The sequence below is a fragment of the Symsagittifera roscoffensis genome, chromosome 6, assembly GCF_963678635.1.
Source record: "Symsagittifera roscoffensis chromosome 6, txSymRosc1.1, whole genome shotgun sequence".
Classification (NCBI taxonomy): Eukaryota; Metazoa; Xenacoelomorpha; order Acoela; family Convolutidae; genus Symsagittifera; species Symsagittifera roscoffensis.
Window position 1 is genome coordinate 13,443,160 of NC_087067.1, and position 18,038 is coordinate 13,461,197.

An 18,038-nucleotide genomic window follows, 5' to 3' on the forward strand; every position below is an offset into this window, starting at 1 on the left:
CACAATCACTATTGAGAATATTAAGATAAGCTACAAAGGTTAGGTTACATGCAAGAAACTCATCTTAAGAGTCCTGGGGAGAGGGGCAGTGTCATCTTCCTCCTTCTAGGTGGGACCAGCTAAGACAATATGAATGATATAACCCTCGTTTGTCCTGCATTGAGTGGGACCGGGGTTTATAAACATGCTAGGAAATCAACTCTGATTGCCAAATTTTTCGTAAGGTTCCCATCTCTGGCCATATTTAACGGCAGCTGTTTCTGGCTATCGCAACCCTAAATTTTATGGAGAGCCCGCGCAAAGAAATGGAATTACCTGCTGTGCTTAGAAATGCCAAGTTTACTCGAACTCCCCCCCCCCCCCCCCCCCCCCCGCCTTCACGCTACCGCTATTAACGATTAATCATACTCACTTTAGCTGAAAAAAAATATTCAACTTACACAAGAACATTAGCGGGAATAGAGGCAACACAAGCTGCGGACAGCGTGCACAAAGTGTCGCCAAAGTTCACCAGGTCAGCGGTTGTGACTCCGCTGCAGTCATCACCTGCATTTCGCTTGGCTCTCTTAGCCCCACCGGATGCAGACAATTCGATCATCTTATCCCGCAGCAAACCTCGCTAAAATATATATATATATATCCCCATTCAATTCCGGGTAGGACTCCCAGAAACAATCATGGATGATTCATAGAAAACTCAGTTTTATGAAAGTTTTCATCGAAGATTCAGTCTTGTATTTCTGCCCACGGTCGATTTAAACATATATAAAATTTTTAATCACTTCATACAAATGTCATGAATAGAGATCGCATTTCAAGTCATGTTCAAAACTTAGATTTTAAGATAGAGAAACGTCACCGACTGCTAAAATGTGTGATTTCTTACCTAGAGGATTGGGGGTGGTAAAATGGTGGGTGTTGCGAAAAAGTTCCGTTAAAATATGTAAAAAAAGTTACTAGATCAGCCCCTGGGTTCATGTATAAATCTTTGTGAGACCACAATTTGTGATAGGCGGAAATTGGTAAATTGATTACAGGCAACCATTTCTAAGAATAGATGAAGCGGCAACACCAGTACAATACGAATCCTGTCGAATATAAGTGCACCTGAGTTTAAACGCGAAACCAGGCAGCACAACAAATCAAGGCAATGAATCGAATGACATATCATAAGAACCTCTTTTAGCCGTGATTCGAATGATATTAAAAACTTTCCAGTAAATTTCCGTTAAGTGGAGAAAAAACAAATGGAAATTTTTGTTTTTCACTATAATTTTGAGTGAAAAAAGCGAGCAAATAGGCTTCTAAAACTAAGCCTGTAATTGTTTTGACTTTCGGAGAAAGTACGGAATTTTATGCTGGGGTGCCTTTTCACTCTGTCAGTTTCCGAATTTTGACCGAGCGTTTTGGTCTTATTATTAGGATCAGGGGCGGATCTAGGATTTTCTCGAGGGGGGGCGGATTTTCGAAAAATTTTTCAAAATTTTGACGACCTTTTTTTTTTTTTTTAGGTCGACCAAATTGATTTTTCGAGCTCTCCCAAAGCACTGTTTTGCGCCTATTTTGGCAAAATTTTCGAAAAAACAGTCAAAAAAGCCGTTTTTGGGCACATTTTGAAAAATTTTGACAAAAAAAATCGCGTTTTTTTTGGCGCGCGCTCCCCCTCAAAGTTAGTATATATTGGCGCCGAAGGCGCCTTTAGAAAAAGTTTAGGGTCGGTCCGCCAAAAATGGATTTCTGAAAAAGTATCAAAGGGGGGACCCTTTGGGTCGGCAGGGGGTCGAATCCCTGAGGGGGGGGGGGGCGTCCGCCCCCCCCCTAAATCCGCCCCTGATTAGGATGCGAGACACTGAATACATTCCTCATTCACATAACGAGTGGGGGATGAAATGACAGCAAAATGAAAAAGATATTTTTTCGATTACTTGATAAATTTTCTAAAAACTACAAACTTGGCTTTAAAGTGCAAACGGAACATTCAAGTTTTCGCCCTAATATACGAGCAGTGTTGTTCAAATTAAGCAATTATAACTTTCTACCTCAATAAACAAATCGAAATATCTTTCAGCGCCAAGATATTTTCACGAAAATTTTGAACAAGTTTTTTTATTTTTATATTCATTTCAAAAGAAAACTGTTGTCAAAGTTACCATCGCTATCGAAGGTAAGGCTTTTATTCAGATCCTCTCATCGCACAAGGAACAAAAAACAAAACATTCTGAAGAGAAAAGCTGTATTCTTTCGGCATTTTGTGCTATTTGCACAGCAACCGGCTGGCTATTCTTGCTGTTCTGACTACTTGAAAAATGGGGAAAAGTTGAATAAAAAAAACAGAAATGCTTCATAGCTTACCGCAACTCCATTGGTGAAGAATTTCATGAAATTTGGACTGGGTAAAGAGATGGCCTGCACATTTTCGAATATCAGTTCAGCAACGTCCGACACACACCCTTCCAGCATCATAGGAGCATCCATCAACAAGTTCCACATATCTTCAGCATCAGAAGTCGCGTCCAAATCCTGAAGTATACTGAAGTTTATATTTACCGCTAAATTTTTTCGTTTCTGAACAAACTGAACCAGTGGTTTTTCATTTCAAAAAAGATTATACCCGAGTTAAGTTAACAGGGTCTAATTTTGAGTCAATGTTGAGTCAAAAACGCATCATAAATTTTTTGGTTAACCTCCAAGCAGTTTTGTCAGTGAACCTTTTAGAACCACCGATTAAGATCTACGTGTAATTTTTACGGCTATTTTTTTCATTGGAATCGGAAATTTTACCTCACCATTAAGCAAAAGGAAGATCGATCGGGGTGGGATTCGAACCAGCAATCTTCCGAATTAGAAAGAGAAATGAGCAGCTGAAACTTGCCTTGAGAGCAGCGATGCACAGAGACGATCGGAACGCGAGCATTTCCTGGTTCGTCGCAGCAGCGAATGGGGGGTAACATGAGAGGCACCTATCCTTCATAGCTCTCAACAAGTCTTCATTATCCGCAAGGTTTTCAAGTTTTGCAACTACTTCAGGGTGGGAGGCCATAGCCATTGTTTTGCAGTCCATGTTGCAGAGGAATTCGTAGTTTACGACTCCGTCGAAGTCCTCAACCACTGACAAAAAATCAATGATGGTGTTATGAGTATGAATTTTATTTAGTCGAAATCCATTTTCAATCATCATTCAATGTCAAGCCTTCATTGATATCATTCAATGTCAAATGTCATCATTTAATTTCAGCTTAAGAATTCTTATTGAAGAAGAAAAACAACTCAAAACATCTTATACATGGGGCCTAGGAAATTAGACGGCAAGAAATAAGACGACCGTAAAGAAACGGAATTTACGGACAACCAGTATTTACTCAGCCAAAAGGTAATTTAAGTCTGTAAACAAGATTCACGCAATTTGCTCGCAAGTTATTGTCTAAATTGGGCAACCAGTATTTACTCAGCAAAAAGATAATTTAAATCTGTAAACAAACTTCACGCAAGTCCTTGTCTAAATTCCGTTATTTTCTGATCGTCTAATTTGCTCGTCGTCTAATTTACTAAACCCCCTTATATATGTAGGCCATCCACGACAATACGACTAACGAGTTTTGTTGACGATGTCTCTGGCGGCCTTCATGCGCGCAGGTACACCCTCCTCGTTCAAATTATAGAAGCATTCTTGCAGTTCCTGAAACGAAAGCGACTGCTCTTACGAGACAAACAAAAATTGAACAATGACAATGGAAAAAAATTGATTCCCTTTTCCCCTCCCATATATGCCAATTTTTGTGCTTTCAATTGATTTTACAAGATTGTGGGGAAAACGAGCCAAATTTAAAAATGTTTTCTCGAAACATAAAGCAGAAAAAATTAACAATCTCCGTAAAAGAGCATTCAGTGAAAATTGTTTCCATCATTGAGATTCGCATCAGTGATTCAAGTTCGGTTTTGGGCAAGTAACTGATAACTGAACTTCTGCTGTTTCATGTTTTATGACCACTTACCTCTGAGAGAAAGTCTTCGTCGACGGATTCCGAAATCCATTCGGCCATATCAAACGGGCATTGCTCCAGCTGAAAAAAAGCATAAATGATTTAAAAAACATTTTTGTTAAAAACTGTTTTTTGCTCAATTGGTAAACAACAACTGTCAAAAACTGTTTTTTGCTCAATTGGTAAACAATAACTGTCAAAAACTGTTTTTTGCTCAATTGGTAAAAAACATTTGATCGTATTTTTATAGAATTTTATCAAAATTTTGTTCAAAATTTATCTCAACAGATTGCGAAAATTTTTTATCGACTTAATTTCTTAGCTTTAGGTAATTATGGAATTTTCTTTTGAAAATGTAAAGAAAATTTTTTTTGGACAGAAAAATTTTTGTTTCGAGCATCGCAAAAAACTATAGCATCTTCTATGCCAAAACTGCTATCAGTAGGCTCTATGTCAAAACGGCGTCAGAACAAATTAGGATCTGAAAACAATCAACTCCTTGTCTTTAACTCGTAGTTATAGTTGAATTTGTGGTCCATAAGAGTAATCCTCCCCCTAAAAGACCGATTGAACAATCTGCCACCTAACGTTAAATGATAAACTCAAACCGTAATGGCTTGCATGTACTATACTCAAATCTGATTGGCTGGCTTAAAGGTACTTCTTTTAACCATCTCAACTCTCTCCTCCCTACATCAATTTAGGGGGGAGATCGTTCACTTGGTCCAAATTTCATTTTGATTATTCTTACGATGGAAGCTGGGAATTGAGCGTCGAGAGAGGCAATAGCAGGAGCCCACCCGCCCACAATTTCGCTTGAAACATTATCCTTGAGGGTGAATGCACCATTTGCACAGAGTTTTCCAGATGGCCCAGCGAAAGTGTTCAAACTAAAAATAAACCGGGCGAAAGTTCAAAATAATTATTTATTAAAAAAATCATAATTACAAAAATTAAAATAAAATTCAAATTAATAATTATAAACAATAGTGTAGTATTGCAAATACTACACGGACATAAAAGACTATTGTTTTAATTGCTTACATAAGATTAGAGTGGACTTTTTTGCACTTTTAATTTATCAACCCTTTAAATACTAGTCTAATTTTTTTTTTCATTTTTTGAAGGTTGAATTCCTTTTAAAATATCAAAATTTTTTCACAGACTATTTTGTCGGATATTAAAGAAAAAGTGTGTCGCCATAAAGGCTGACCGGTTAAAATGTTCTGCTTCGAAAAGCAGACATTAGAGCGATGAGCACCCGGTTTTTGTAGCCTAACAAAGACACAAAAAATAAAACACCTGCAAATCGGAGACGGAATGTATAATGGCTTTTTAATATTAAAAACTTCAAAGACGAGACTACTGAAAACTTTCCAAACACCTGGAAGATGAAACATATCCGATGAAACAAAGTCTATGAAGATTAGAATTAGACAGAGGTACTGTAAAGAATTCTTGCCTTAAAATTGGACCTGTCTAAAATCTTCATAATTTTTTATTCCACTCTCATTTCAACTGGCTCAGTCGAGTTAACATTTTTCGGAATAAATTGGTTTCTTTCTTTTGTTTGTTTTTATGTTATAAATTTATTAAGATACGATCTTAGAGTTTTTATAAGTTCCTGAAAAATAAAAGCAGCAGCACGGATCTTAACGAACTGATGATCCTATACTCTGAGAAGCATTAGGTGGACAAATCAATCAGCAATCTAGACGCGGACTACAGGCAAAGACAGTGTTAGTTTAAATGTAAAAACTAGGTTTTGACCCCATCCCTATTGGTACCAAAGACAGATGTTCATCAATTGCTTAAATCATTTATACTATTCATTATGAAAAGTCATAATCTTTTCTAACTAATTATTTAAACTATAACTATTGTCAAAAAACTTGACAAAATAAGGTGAGACTTATAACTTAGGATATATAACTAAGCAACCAACCAGCAATGAAAGTTTACTAAAATAGTTCAAAAAAATTAATAATGAAATAAATAATGCTGTATAGTGTTGTATTTAAAAACCGTCAAAAAACATGATTTGTTAAACACCAGAAAATTTCCAAACCATTTTCTAACTTTTATTGTTTCTCCTTCTATAGTGCATCGTGCTTCAATTTGCATTTGGTTACAAGATTTTATTTGGGTTTAAAATAACACAAATTTGAAATCAAACAGCCTTTTACATTTTTCAGAGCATATCTGCCGATAAAAAAGGGAAGCCCAATTAGAGAAAGTTGAAGATTTTTTTGACAAAAAATGGAAAAACACCCCCCCCCCCCCCCATGAATAGAGAAAATATTTCCCTATTAATGTGGGGTGGACTTTACGAACGCAGACTTGACCCGTAATCGCGTCAGATTAAATTGTAAATCTAGACTATCAATCTCAATATACCAAAGAAACGGAAGTAAATTGGGCAAAGCAACGTACAGGACTGGTCCTAGGACTGCTTTTTGTTTTGGGTTAAACTCGCAATGACTGCAGTAGGGTGCCAGTTCCTCCAGAAGATCCAGCTGGTTTTCTAAAGCCTCTAGTGCTTGCAGAGGGAATACGCAGCATAACTAGAACAAAATGGAGGTGTCAAATTATGAAGACATAACGGATGTTGTTAAAAACCCCCTCCCCCTCTTTTCCAAAGGGGGGGGGGGGGTGGCTGGGGTTGGTTTACAAGGTTCAAAAATCATATATGCATGACTCTTTAACTGTTTGTTAAAAGGAGGGAATGGAGGAGGGGGTTGATTCGTTATAAGGTAACATGGGGGATAGTTTAACAAGATCCGACATAACTTTCTTTTTTATTATTTGTGGTCAATTTTCAAATGCTATTGGCAAGTTTTGTTGCTATTGGAAAGCTGGGAAAACTAAACTCTTCAAGTTTACTGAAGTAAAATCTGCGAATAGCCTAAAAAATGGGAAAACTGAAAAACTTAATCACTACTAACTCCGTTTGCAACTTCATCAATCATTTGAGCGAGTATCTCCACGTCTGAATCAGCACATTGTGTGAACAGCATATCGGCCAGTTTGAGAAGTTCGTTGTAACTATCATCTTCGTAAACACACCTGGCTGGGTTCACGGATGCGCCTTTTCCGTTGATCATACCCACTATTTGGGAACAGGTGTAGTTGGTCTCGTCCGAGAACCTAACAAACATTATCGCATCAGGTGAAATTGGTTATCAACGTTATTGGTTGTCAAAGTTTATTAAAGTTTAAGATTAACAGACAAAATACTATTTTAAACTTAGAAAAAAATTTCGCAAGCATCAAGTTTTATTTTGCAACAAATCAAAATTTGGCAAAATATTAAACTCAAATTAGATTTTCAAAATGTGAGAATTATTTTTGAGCGCAAGAAATTCTTAAGTATCAATGAAAGCGCTTACTTTGTTGAACATTGGATTTATAGGACTTCGTACCCTATATTTCAAATCATACCTTTTGTTTTGAATATTTTGTTTTGAATATTTTAATAACATGCTATTCGACTCAAAAATCTGGTTTCTGATAGTTTTCACTTTGCAACTTAATCAATTCTTTCCAAAATGATGCTGTCAAAGAAGCTGTACTTCTTCTAAATGATCATTAGGCCAAACTCACTCGAGAGTCTTAGTAAGAGCACCGCAATCTTCCTGTAGCTCCTCGTCAATGCAACCCGCCATCACACCCAGAGTCTTAGCCTAAAACACAAATAGTAGACAATTTCACAATTTTTAGCTTAGCACTTTCAACATAGCCAGTAGTTTTTTTGAACGGAATAATTTAAAAAAAAAACAATATTTTTTCCTATAAAAAATTTTAAAATTTTTTGCTGGCTTCTATGATTTTCTGTAATGATTCTCCTAATTTTAAAATAACTTTACCATTCACATAGCTTTTGTGAGCTCGTACTTTTACCTGATGGTTTGATGTTAAGACTAAACATGGAAATTTCTGAAAGTAGAATACAATGGCATAAGTTGTCATAAATCATCCGATACTTGGGCTAGCCCAATTACCTAACATGGTATGCAATAGTATTTTGAGATTAATTACCCTTGATTCAATTGTTCATGTTCAAGTATAATTTATCCAGATGTCAAACAACAAATTTTATAAAGGTTAACAAAAAGGTTAGTTACCGTTATATTGATTTTTTTCCCAAATGTCAAACAAACAAGGTCAAATATAATTAAGTCAAACGTAATTAAGTCATAGACAAATAGACATAGTTCAGTCAAACGTTATCAAGTCAAACATAATTAACTCAAATAAAATTGAATTAAACAACTTTTTAAATAGTTTGAAATTGGAAAATAACTTTTAAAAACTAAATAATTTTCCCAGATGGAAAACTTACCATCTTGGGGCAAACTTCAGCCACTTCGCAGATGCCGCTATCAGCCAGGAAGTCTCGACAGACTACGGTAGCTTCGACTTCTGCGATGGATTCTTCGTTGACGAAGCAGAAAGAGGCAATTCGTCCGTTGTCAACACCCTCGCCCTCCCCATACGCCCTAGCACAATTTAGATCTATTAGTTAATCTTATTTTCGAGATATCCATCATTTACTTTCTTAATCAACATTCTTGCACACAAGCCAAAATCTATAAAAGTAATCAAATCCATTTTTGTTCTGTTTTTTTTTCCGGAAAATTGTACTTTCCAATTTGTATGGTTAACTGTATGCGCTACAGTGGTTAACTTTTTTTTCATTAGACACCGTTGCAATGTGATACGACATTGTCACAGTTTGAAGACTCAAGCTAGGGTTTTTGTAATTTACTTTTTGGCTCTTAATGAATCTCGAGAATTCTTCAGGGATTTCAAAATTGCCCTGATACCAGCCTCGGCTGGTCTATAATGTAGTCTTATTTAAATGGTCTTGAATGTAGTTTTATTTAAATGGTCTTTAATAGAGTCTTATTTAAATGATATACATTTTTGATGACTAACTTCACTATATCTGCGTAGGAGCAATCCGAGTTGGTGTCGGTGTTTTGTTTGATTGAAACCAAATCCTCGCAGAAGTTCTTTCCCACCTACAGAAAGCACAAAAATCAGGCTTGGCTTTCGAAACGGCATTTCAATACACTCATTAAACACTAAAAAATCACAACAGCTGGCCCGATAAATGGGTCGCACAATTGATGAAACGAATGATTTGAAATCAAAACCGCTCATTAGAGATCGTTAAACTGCAAATTTCTCAGATTACTCTGAATGCTCTTTAAGGTATTTTAGTTTGTGACAAAATGATAAATTAATTCAGGAAATAATAGTTATTCTAAAGTAAATACATTCACCCACGCAGTAATAATTGAAAAAGGATAGATTTTTGCGGCTATCTATGCAAAACATGGATTAATTAGCGGGTCTTAATTGCGAATGGCAAGCAGAACGCGGGCAAGTTGATGAAAGCCACACCTCCTGAATTTTGTCTCAAGCTCAAAATTGAACAAGACTGCTTGTATCAGGGCAAAATCCTGAACGTTCTGATTGCATTTTGAGGTCTATGGAGCAGTAATAACATTAAGAAAATAAATGTAATAAAATAAAGTGAATTTTTTTTTCTAAAATTTGAAATTTTTTGTGAAATTCATCACCCCACACGCCATATAAAGTACAAAAGGATAGATTTGGCGTCAAAATATCGCGCGTTAGTTGTACCAAACTGGCCAAAATGGCAATCTTTAAACTCTCATATTTTTACGAAAAATGATCACAGGTGAAATATCTTTTCAAATTTGAGCTCAGGGCAACCATACCTTTTGAATGATATTTAAAAATTCCGTCAAAAATGGCTAGTTAAAAAGTCGAAATTTGTCTGGAGAAAAAAACCATCCTCGAGCACAAATATTCCGTTTCTTTCGTTACGAAAGTCGGAACAAAAATATTTAGTTACGACCTTTTTTCATTAACTAATGACAATTTGAAGATCGCCAGTTTGTAAAACTAGGAAAAGTTTATTCATCCAATATTTCCAATTCTTTCAAATAAAGCGTAGTGTCAGTGACGAATTATTGCGGCTCACAAATTGTTCGAAGTTGGATGGAAAGCATTTAGTTAATCCAAATAATAGCCGAAGAATCGATATTTTATCAATTGATATTGTGCGGAGCTATCCCTATTTTTAATTGAAAATTTTTTTGCTAAATAACTCTTTTGTAACAATTTAAGTCAAATGGCTTAAAGGGCAGTCGGAAAGGACGCGTAGTGACTTGAATAATTGCACTTGGCATTAGAATAATTACTCAGTTAAATGCGGCATTCATCAATTTGAGTTTTGCTGTAAACCGAGGAAACTAGCTCAGTTCTAATTGCTAAGAGGCACACAGGCACGTATACCGTCCCAGATTATTCAGACTGCATAAAAATTTTTCTCCGAGTTTTTTTTTTGATAAAAATGCAGCGAACAGATCGTTCACTTGGCAAAAAGTAAAATTTTTCAGCCAATAAACGTCAAGCTGCTCCATGTTATTTTACAGTTTCCATGTTTGCCGTTCAACTTTTGAGGGCGGCGGGGGATATCTGTAAGCTCAATTCAAGCTGTTTCAATTTTTTTCCGTGACCAGTTTTTGTTTTAATTCAAAAAAATGGCGCATCAGCGTTTTTACGCTCGACAAGTTTTACACTTCGATGTATACGGAAACAGCATATAAAAACTAAACTTTTAAAGCTGTTTGTGAAGAGGGTGATTTCCCATAGGTCCCAACGCTCACCGTTCGCAAAATAATAAATCGGGTGCATAAGGCCCAAAATAAATAATCAGTCGCATAAGTCACAACATGGAACGTTTGTTTAGAGGTAGCTTATTCGCTCAAATGGCGTTAGGTCGCCGGATCGATTCTCGATTGGGAACCTCGTTTGTCTATATAATTAAGTTTGTATTAAACGTACAGCTTACATTTTAAAATAAAAAGGTCAAACTAATTTTATTACCAAATGTAAGATAGGTTACTTACATCATAATATCAAGCGGAAAACCAAGTTTAGTTGATATCCTCAAAAAGAGGTGAAAAAGTGATATTTGAAACTTATCGATAGACTAGCAGTTTCAAAAATTCGAAAAAAAATTTCTTGAAATGTTTTTGCTACAAATCCTCAAATTGTATGGTTCGAATGGTTACATCGTCAAATTTCAAAGAGATAGAAACATTTTCTGTAGAACACAATTATAACGATGACAAAACTGATATGTCTATGGAGACATTTCTGCAAAAAAATAAGAGAGATACCAAAAGCGATCCAAATAAACCTCTTGAGAAACATTTACGACAATGCCCTCGAGCAGAGTACGTCCATTGTACCCCACTGCAGATATATCAAATCAAGTCTCTATCAAGCTCGGGCCAAAATTGTCCCTCCAATACCAACAATTATGTCTCAAGTTTCTATAAACGCAAAATGCCGCCTAACTCTTAGAAAAAGAACGGTTTTTACTCACTCACTAACTAGTCGGCTTGCCAGTACCAAAAGTTTTTCGAAATATCTTCCAAAAAATTCAACGTCTCACTGGACATGAACGGATACCCCAACAAATCGTGACTGATTATGAGAGGTTGATAATATCAGCACTGAAATCAAATTTTGCTGAAACCCGGCATCTGGGTTGCTATTTCCACTTTACTCGATCAATATTTAGGCATCCGAGTGAACTTCGTTTCAAAAGCTTTTATTCTAACGACCCTGGGCTTTAAAAAAATTGTCAACATGCTTATGGTTTTGGCATATTTGCCCGATGAGCAGTTTTTGCCCATATTTATCCAACTATTTAAGGAACCTGAAGTTATACAACGAGTTTCGCAGAACCCAGAACTGACTAAATTATTTCGATATTATCACAAAACAGACAAAAAAACGGCATAAGAAAGCCGCTTTTTTGTCTGTTTTCACTACAAAAACACGTCTCAAGTTTCGTACATGCAATCGTTTCTTAAAACAAAAAAGGGCCAATTTTTGAGGGTCTTCTAACTACCCGGGTTGCCCACCATAGAAGATAATGCGCAACCATGCATATACATGCATGATTTGTATGGAAAATGACTAATCATACGTAGCACATACGTTGGTTTCGAAAACCCTCAAAATAGCTTTTTAACTGAGTAAATTAGTAAAAAAAAACGGTAAGCCTTAATACTCACTTCTAATTTTTAGCAATTTGAAGCGATGAGTAATTTGGGCATTAAAAAATAAGCAACTAACATTTCCACAGGCAAATGTCATATCGGGCTCATTGGTGCAATCAAATGAACAGCTCGCAACGTCGAAAGTGCATCCGAAAGTTGAAGCGTCAGATTGCCGTCTGAAATTAGGCTGAAGTGCGTCGAATAAATCAGGATCGGTTACAAATTCACCAATCTTAGTAGTCAAGGCTGCGCCAACAAGCTGGTTCAAAATATCTCCGACGAACTCCTGAGCTTGTCGCATTCTGTTTGACTCCTCGGCAGCAGTGTCGCCTCTAGTTGGGATCATTGCAGCCTCTAAGACTCTTCTGGCATTGTCATCGTTTCTAGTCAGACCATCGAGATCGTTCACGCAGCATGTCATCGCAATTGCAGAAGCAAGTTCTCCCTAAACAAACGAGGAGCGGCGGTGAAGTGGTTACGTCTCAGGCTCTCAATTGAAAAGTCCAAAAGCTTTATAAGTCCAAAAGTCCAATTTGCGATGAATTTGATAATCTATTATTACCTATCTATACCTATTTTCAAACTGTCTCAGCTTTATTTGGGCAAAGTTGGGTTTGTTTTTAAATCAGTTCAATTGAAATTTATGGACTCTATCACAAAAACTTTTCTCAGTTGAAATTTTGTATTCGTCAAAAATAAATTAAACTTTCAACAACTTACTGTGCACAAACCATCTACGCACACAGCAGATGGCACGACTTCTCCGTCCTCGTTGATGGCACCTTCCAATGAAGCATCATCCGCCGCTGTTGAACAAAAAGACAACAAATAAGTAAATATGGTCAATGACAATGCCCCCCCCCCCCCCCCCCCTAAAAAAGCCGTTTACCGTGGAGGGTTTTAACTTGGTTTTGAGATCGAATTTATATCCAATCGGACTAGAGCATTCAAACTTAAGTTAAATTGAACGCTGGGATGGAGGATGTTAACTTCATCCGGGGGTTTCTATATCCGGGAACCGAACTCCCTATATCCGCCTTCCTAATTAATTCTGATTGCCAAAGTTTTCAAATAAATGATTGCTTTTGTTTTTTCCTTCTTTCTTCACTTTTGACCAATCAAGTTCTTAACTTGTTCGATCTGGGGGAAGGATGTTTATTTGATCCAACTAGACTGACCTCGAACGGCGGCGCTGCTGACGTCGACTCGGCTGGGACAGAATGACTTGCACACCCCCATAGCACCCACTCCGAAGTCCGAAGCTGTTTGCCCCTCGTCACAAACAGTGCAGTTGCATACCTTCTCTTGCAGCTGAAAAAGCACATTTGTTATCCTTATTCAACTACCTACCCCGCCCCCCCCTCTCTCTCTTCCGAATCTGGCCCAGATGCAAAACCTGATGTCAACGGCGGAGGGGGGGGGGGGGAGGAGGAAACGGGATGTATCAAAAACATTTTTATAACATTTTGTTGACCTTTTTTTTCCAATTGACTAAATTGATATACCGAGCTCCCCAAGAACCTTTTGATCCAAATATTATGTACGAAGAGTACAATGTGTTTACATTTTTTGTTGTTTTATATGCAGTTTTTGATGGCTACAAAAACTACAGCGCGGAGAGGGGATTGGAAGAGCTCAAAAGGCAACTAGACTGCTCCTAATATTAAGAAAAATAAAATAAAATACAATTATAGCATGACTTAAAAACTGTTGAGTTTTCTACTCCCACAAGCATTATAACCAGGCGCGGATCTAGGGATCTAGGGGCGGATCTAGGGCTGAAATTTGGAATGATTGCTAGAGTTTGGAATTAATTTGGATTTTTTGCAGATATTTTTGACAAATGGTAGAAAAAAGAATTCAATTTACGAGTCAAAAACTGCTTAATCGCCAAAAAATGAAGCAAGAAGAGATTTTAAGATTTTAAAAATTAGTGTGCTTTCTCACCTTTTCTGCATTGGAAGGTTTGAGAAGTTCATCCAGTTTGGCGCAGCTGAACTGGGCCAACTTGTCCTGGATTGGTTCCTGGTTATCGCATTTCCGGTTCAAATTGTAGCGAAACTTTGACAAGCATCTGGGAACAAGCAAAAATGGGCTTTTTTCATTATAGTTCGCCAGCAAACTATTACTCCCCATAAATTAAAAATCTTACTTTGATGAGTCTAAAATGTTTCGTTTAATAGGAAATTCTGTACTCTTTTTAATAGGTTGGGGGAGGGGCTATTATGAGAGAAAACCCAAAAAGTTAATAGTTTTGCAGGAAAATAAAAAAAAAGGTTGCAATGAAATCAAAAACTTCAATGAAGTCAAAATGCATTCTGAATCCATTTCAACTATTTCCCCACCGGTCATTTTCTCCATCTGTTTTCTGCAAAGTTTTTTTTTTATTATTTTGACTTCAAACACAACTGATATTAGTGACGCGAGGGAGAAACGTTAAAAAAAGCCCCCCATAAAATCTATACACATCCCCGGGTTGAGTTCCCATTGCAAATTAGCGATGGAAATTTGAAAAAACAGTGATCGCTATCATTGAATTAGGGCTAAATATTTACAAAAATGGCAAATTTCAGACTATAGGAACTCAATCCGGGCTATCAATCGCCGGATATGTGCACAAGGATTTGTTTTTAAAGCTACTTTGAATTTATAAATGTAGTGTTTTCCACTGAACTTACCAATTGCAAGGATATAATAAAAACCCTGCCAGGAAGGAAGAACTGAAACAATTGTTCTACTCAATACAAATGTCCCTGAATGAACATTTCTGTTGAACAATTTAACTAAGTTTTGGACTTCTTTGCTCCGAGCAAGTTTTGACTTTTATCGTTCGGACTTTTATCGTTCCGACTTTTATCGTTCCGTGACTTTTATAGTTCCATCCACCCTCAATGAGTGAGGAGCAACTTTGCATTAGGGGATTTTTTTCAGCCAGTTTTGACTGCCTTAAGACTTTAAGACAAGGTTCAAGTGTGATGTCATATTAAAGACCTTTTAGTCCTATTTCAGATTCTTAAAAAAATTAAAAAGTTCTTTCAGAGTCGAGAAAAAACTTTTCTGAAGATTTTTGATTTTCAGACAAAGTTAGATGATGTTTGATGAGAGACTGACATACCAACTATAAATCTACCGGAGGTTTAAGCGTTTTCTATCTTTTAACGCTTTTCATAACTATTGTTGCTCTTTCTTGTATCTGTCACCTATTTCAATTGCGTTGTCTATGAGAGAAAAACAAGAGAAAAGTAAGGCAATAAAAATTGTAAGACAATTTTTTTGTCTCAATTTTTAACATTTTTTTCCCTAACACTTTTCTAAAATTTTATATTTGTCTTCAGAAATAAATTCTGTCAGAACGTTCAGAGCAACTGAAAGTACAACAAAATTTTAAAATTTCGTTTATCTCTTTTAAAAATTGCATTTTTGGCTTGTGGCTGCTATGGTCAAAAACTAATTTAAAATTGCCTACTCATGTAACAAAAAAGACTATTACGAGGCCTACGCGTGCACTATTTGCAAATGCGGATTCAAGGGTTTTGGAAGTTGATGTCACCGAATCTAAAATTCCTTTGATCCTATTTTGGCTGCAGATTACGTAGGCCTAAAAAACATAAGCTGCGGAACCAGTGATCAAATATTTTATATTACGGAATTTTATTTATTTATATACAACGGAACCCAGCACAGTAAGGCAAGTTTTTTTTAAATTATCGGACAAAAAAACATTTTGCGGAAGCTTGACTTGCGTTACTAATAAATTATCAAAATCAACAAAATGTTCCGACCAAAGTCATCAAAATGTTCCGACCTTGCGTTACTAATAAATCATCAAAATCAACAAAATGTTCCGACCAAAGTTATTAAAAAATTTATTTTTTTCCAAGTTTAGGAAGTTTTTTTGCGTTCTATGAGAAGAGAGGACCTGAATTAACTCTTATAATAATAACATTGATCGTCGTTAACTTTATGAAGAAAAAATTCTAAAAAAAATCTCAAAACCGCATTTTTTTCTAAAATTTGTCGCAGGGTCTGTAATAGTGTTCTGGGAGCGCTCGGGAAATCAATTTGATTGTCTAAAAAAAAGTTCGAAAAAATGTTCGACAATTTTTTGAAAGTCCCCACTCGAGAAAACTAAATCTGCCCCTGATTATGCCTATACTTGATTACACTCAATTTTTTAAATATTATTCTATGTTTTTTCTGACTAAAACTTGACCTTGAATGAAAATTGATATGCTCTCTCCATAGTGTTTCATGCTACCAAAAAACTATAGAAACCCTGGAGCTTCATGGGGCGCCGAAGAGTGTAGACAAAATAGCAGGAAAATAGATGGGCTCAAGAACTGCGGCCTTCATTTCTTAAAGCAGAAGAAAAACGCGAGAAGTGTGAGAAGAATTTTCAGTTGATTATGAATAAATATCAACAAAATGCTAAAATTCTTAGATTTTTGCCATATCACTGAAATAGCCCAACGAATTGAAATGCACTCAATATGAGCTTTCTTCTATATCTCATTTAAAAAAGCAAACAAACTCAAATCAATACTTAAACAGCGGCTCTCTGCTCTGAATTGATCCCAGCTGATACGTTGGTATTGTTTCTTCACATGGTATTCTCCGCAGTATTTCCTTACCAGAGTTTTATTAATTATTCAGTATTTCCTTACCCGAGTTTTGCTGCATCAACATTGTTCTCGTCTACGGCGCAGACCAATTCGACAATGTCCTCCGGAGACACAGCACACTCAGCTACAGATGAACAGATTGAGGTCTTGATCTAAACAGGAAAATTACTAGTGGCTTGACATTTTTCAGCTAATCATTATTCTGCAAACAGCCCAAAATTTTACTGATTTCCAATTTTTTCAATTCAGATTTTCGATTACTGAAAAAAAAAATTGAATATATCAAATAACCAGGCAGCAAATAAATGCTTGACTTCACAAATAAGTTGATTTACATAATATATACTTCATATTCTCTTTTTACTGGTATAACTACTTGCACAAAATGAAGTTCAAAAGAAGACCATTGTTAAAAAACTGAATTGATGCTCCCTTAGGATAGATTTCATCGTAAGGAGAGCAGGTGGCAAATTTGAGACAGATGAAAAAACTTCAAAATCTAAAACTTGAACGGAAGTAAATAATATAGTGTTTACTGGTGTTTCTGAAAAATGATTGGAACAGCAAATGCATTAGCTGATGTATTTCATCAATAATTGAGATTTGCAGAAACAAATGCCGAGTAGGTATTAAGGTATAGACCGTAATTCGGAATCAACTATTTATCACAGGCAAAACAGAGCTTCGCATCACTTGCGATACAACGCAAGCGAAGCATTGCCAGTTAGCGAATGAGCGAATTATTGGAACACAGTAGGCTGACGTCCATTGAGCCAAAAATCATAAAAAAGTCAAAAGACATTTTTGTCAAAACTATTTTAAAATTTTAAACAATTAGTTATGGAAACTTCGAAATTTTGCAACACAAACTATGAAGCTTTAAAAAAAAATTTGCCGTTGAAGCGAAAAAAAATGAAGCAACTAAGCCGATAAAACAAAAGCAAAAAGAAACAATGAAGAAAACCAAGAAAAAAGAAAAGATCAGGGCTATCAATTTGACAACTTACAGGAGTAAATCAGATCACATGCATCTACGACGAGCATTACCTACAGCACAAAAAAGTTCCCCAGTGGGACAACACATAAGCAGACAAACGATAGTCCAAAAATGCAGTTTTTTCGAGAATTTGTTTTTTTTTGCTATTATAAACACTGAACAAAGAGGTCCGGCCGGGATTTGAACCCCATGCTTTAGGGTACAAAGGTAATCGCGTTACCTCTAGGCTAAAAGGGAAAGTGGGAAAGAATCAGGGAGCATCAACTGGTGTTAAGTCTAAAAATTTATATCAAAAGCATTGACAAAAAGTCATAAGCTTTACGCTGCA

At 36.2% G+C, this 18,038-nt stretch overlaps 2 protein-coding genes across 2 annotated transcripts in view; both read right to left on the reverse strand.

Annotated features, from left to right (window-relative positions):
* LOC134848132 (terminal uridylyltransferase 4-like) overlaps positions 1-18,038 on the reverse strand; it is a 438,124-nt gene that overhangs the window by 245,605 nt on the left and 174,481 nt on the right. The gene's annotated exons all lie outside the window — the stretch shown is intronic.
* Positions 1-18,038, reverse strand: part of LOC134848556 (uncharacterized) — a 45,368-nt gene that overhangs the window by 3,691 nt on the left and 23,639 nt on the right. Inside the window, exons 12-27 of the mRNA XM_063866069.1 lie at positions 16,756-16,865; positions 14,039-14,165; positions 13,270-13,402; positions 12,812-12,897; positions 12,168-12,536; positions 8,919-9,004; positions 8,323-8,479; positions 7,584-7,663; positions 6,926-7,127; positions 6,414-6,544; positions 4,732-4,870; positions 3,993-4,061; positions 3,592-3,676; positions 2,873-3,108; positions 2,353-2,520; positions 441-619 (exon numbers count right to left, since the gene is read on the reverse strand). Coding sequence (XP_063722139.1) covers positions 441-619; positions 2,353-2,520; positions 2,873-3,108; positions 3,592-3,676; positions 3,993-4,061; positions 4,732-4,870; positions 6,414-6,544; positions 6,926-7,127; positions 7,584-7,663; positions 8,323-8,479; positions 8,919-9,004; positions 12,168-12,536; positions 12,812-12,897; positions 13,270-13,402; positions 14,039-14,165; positions 16,756-16,865 — 2,357 coding nt within the window. The remainder of the gene's footprint in view (positions 1-440; positions 620-2,352; positions 2,521-2,872; positions 3,109-3,591; positions 3,677-3,992; positions 4,062-4,731; positions 4,871-6,413; positions 6,545-6,925; positions 7,128-7,583; positions 7,664-8,322; positions 8,480-8,918; positions 9,005-12,167; positions 12,537-12,811; positions 12,898-13,269; positions 13,403-14,038; positions 14,166-16,755; positions 16,866-18,038) is intronic.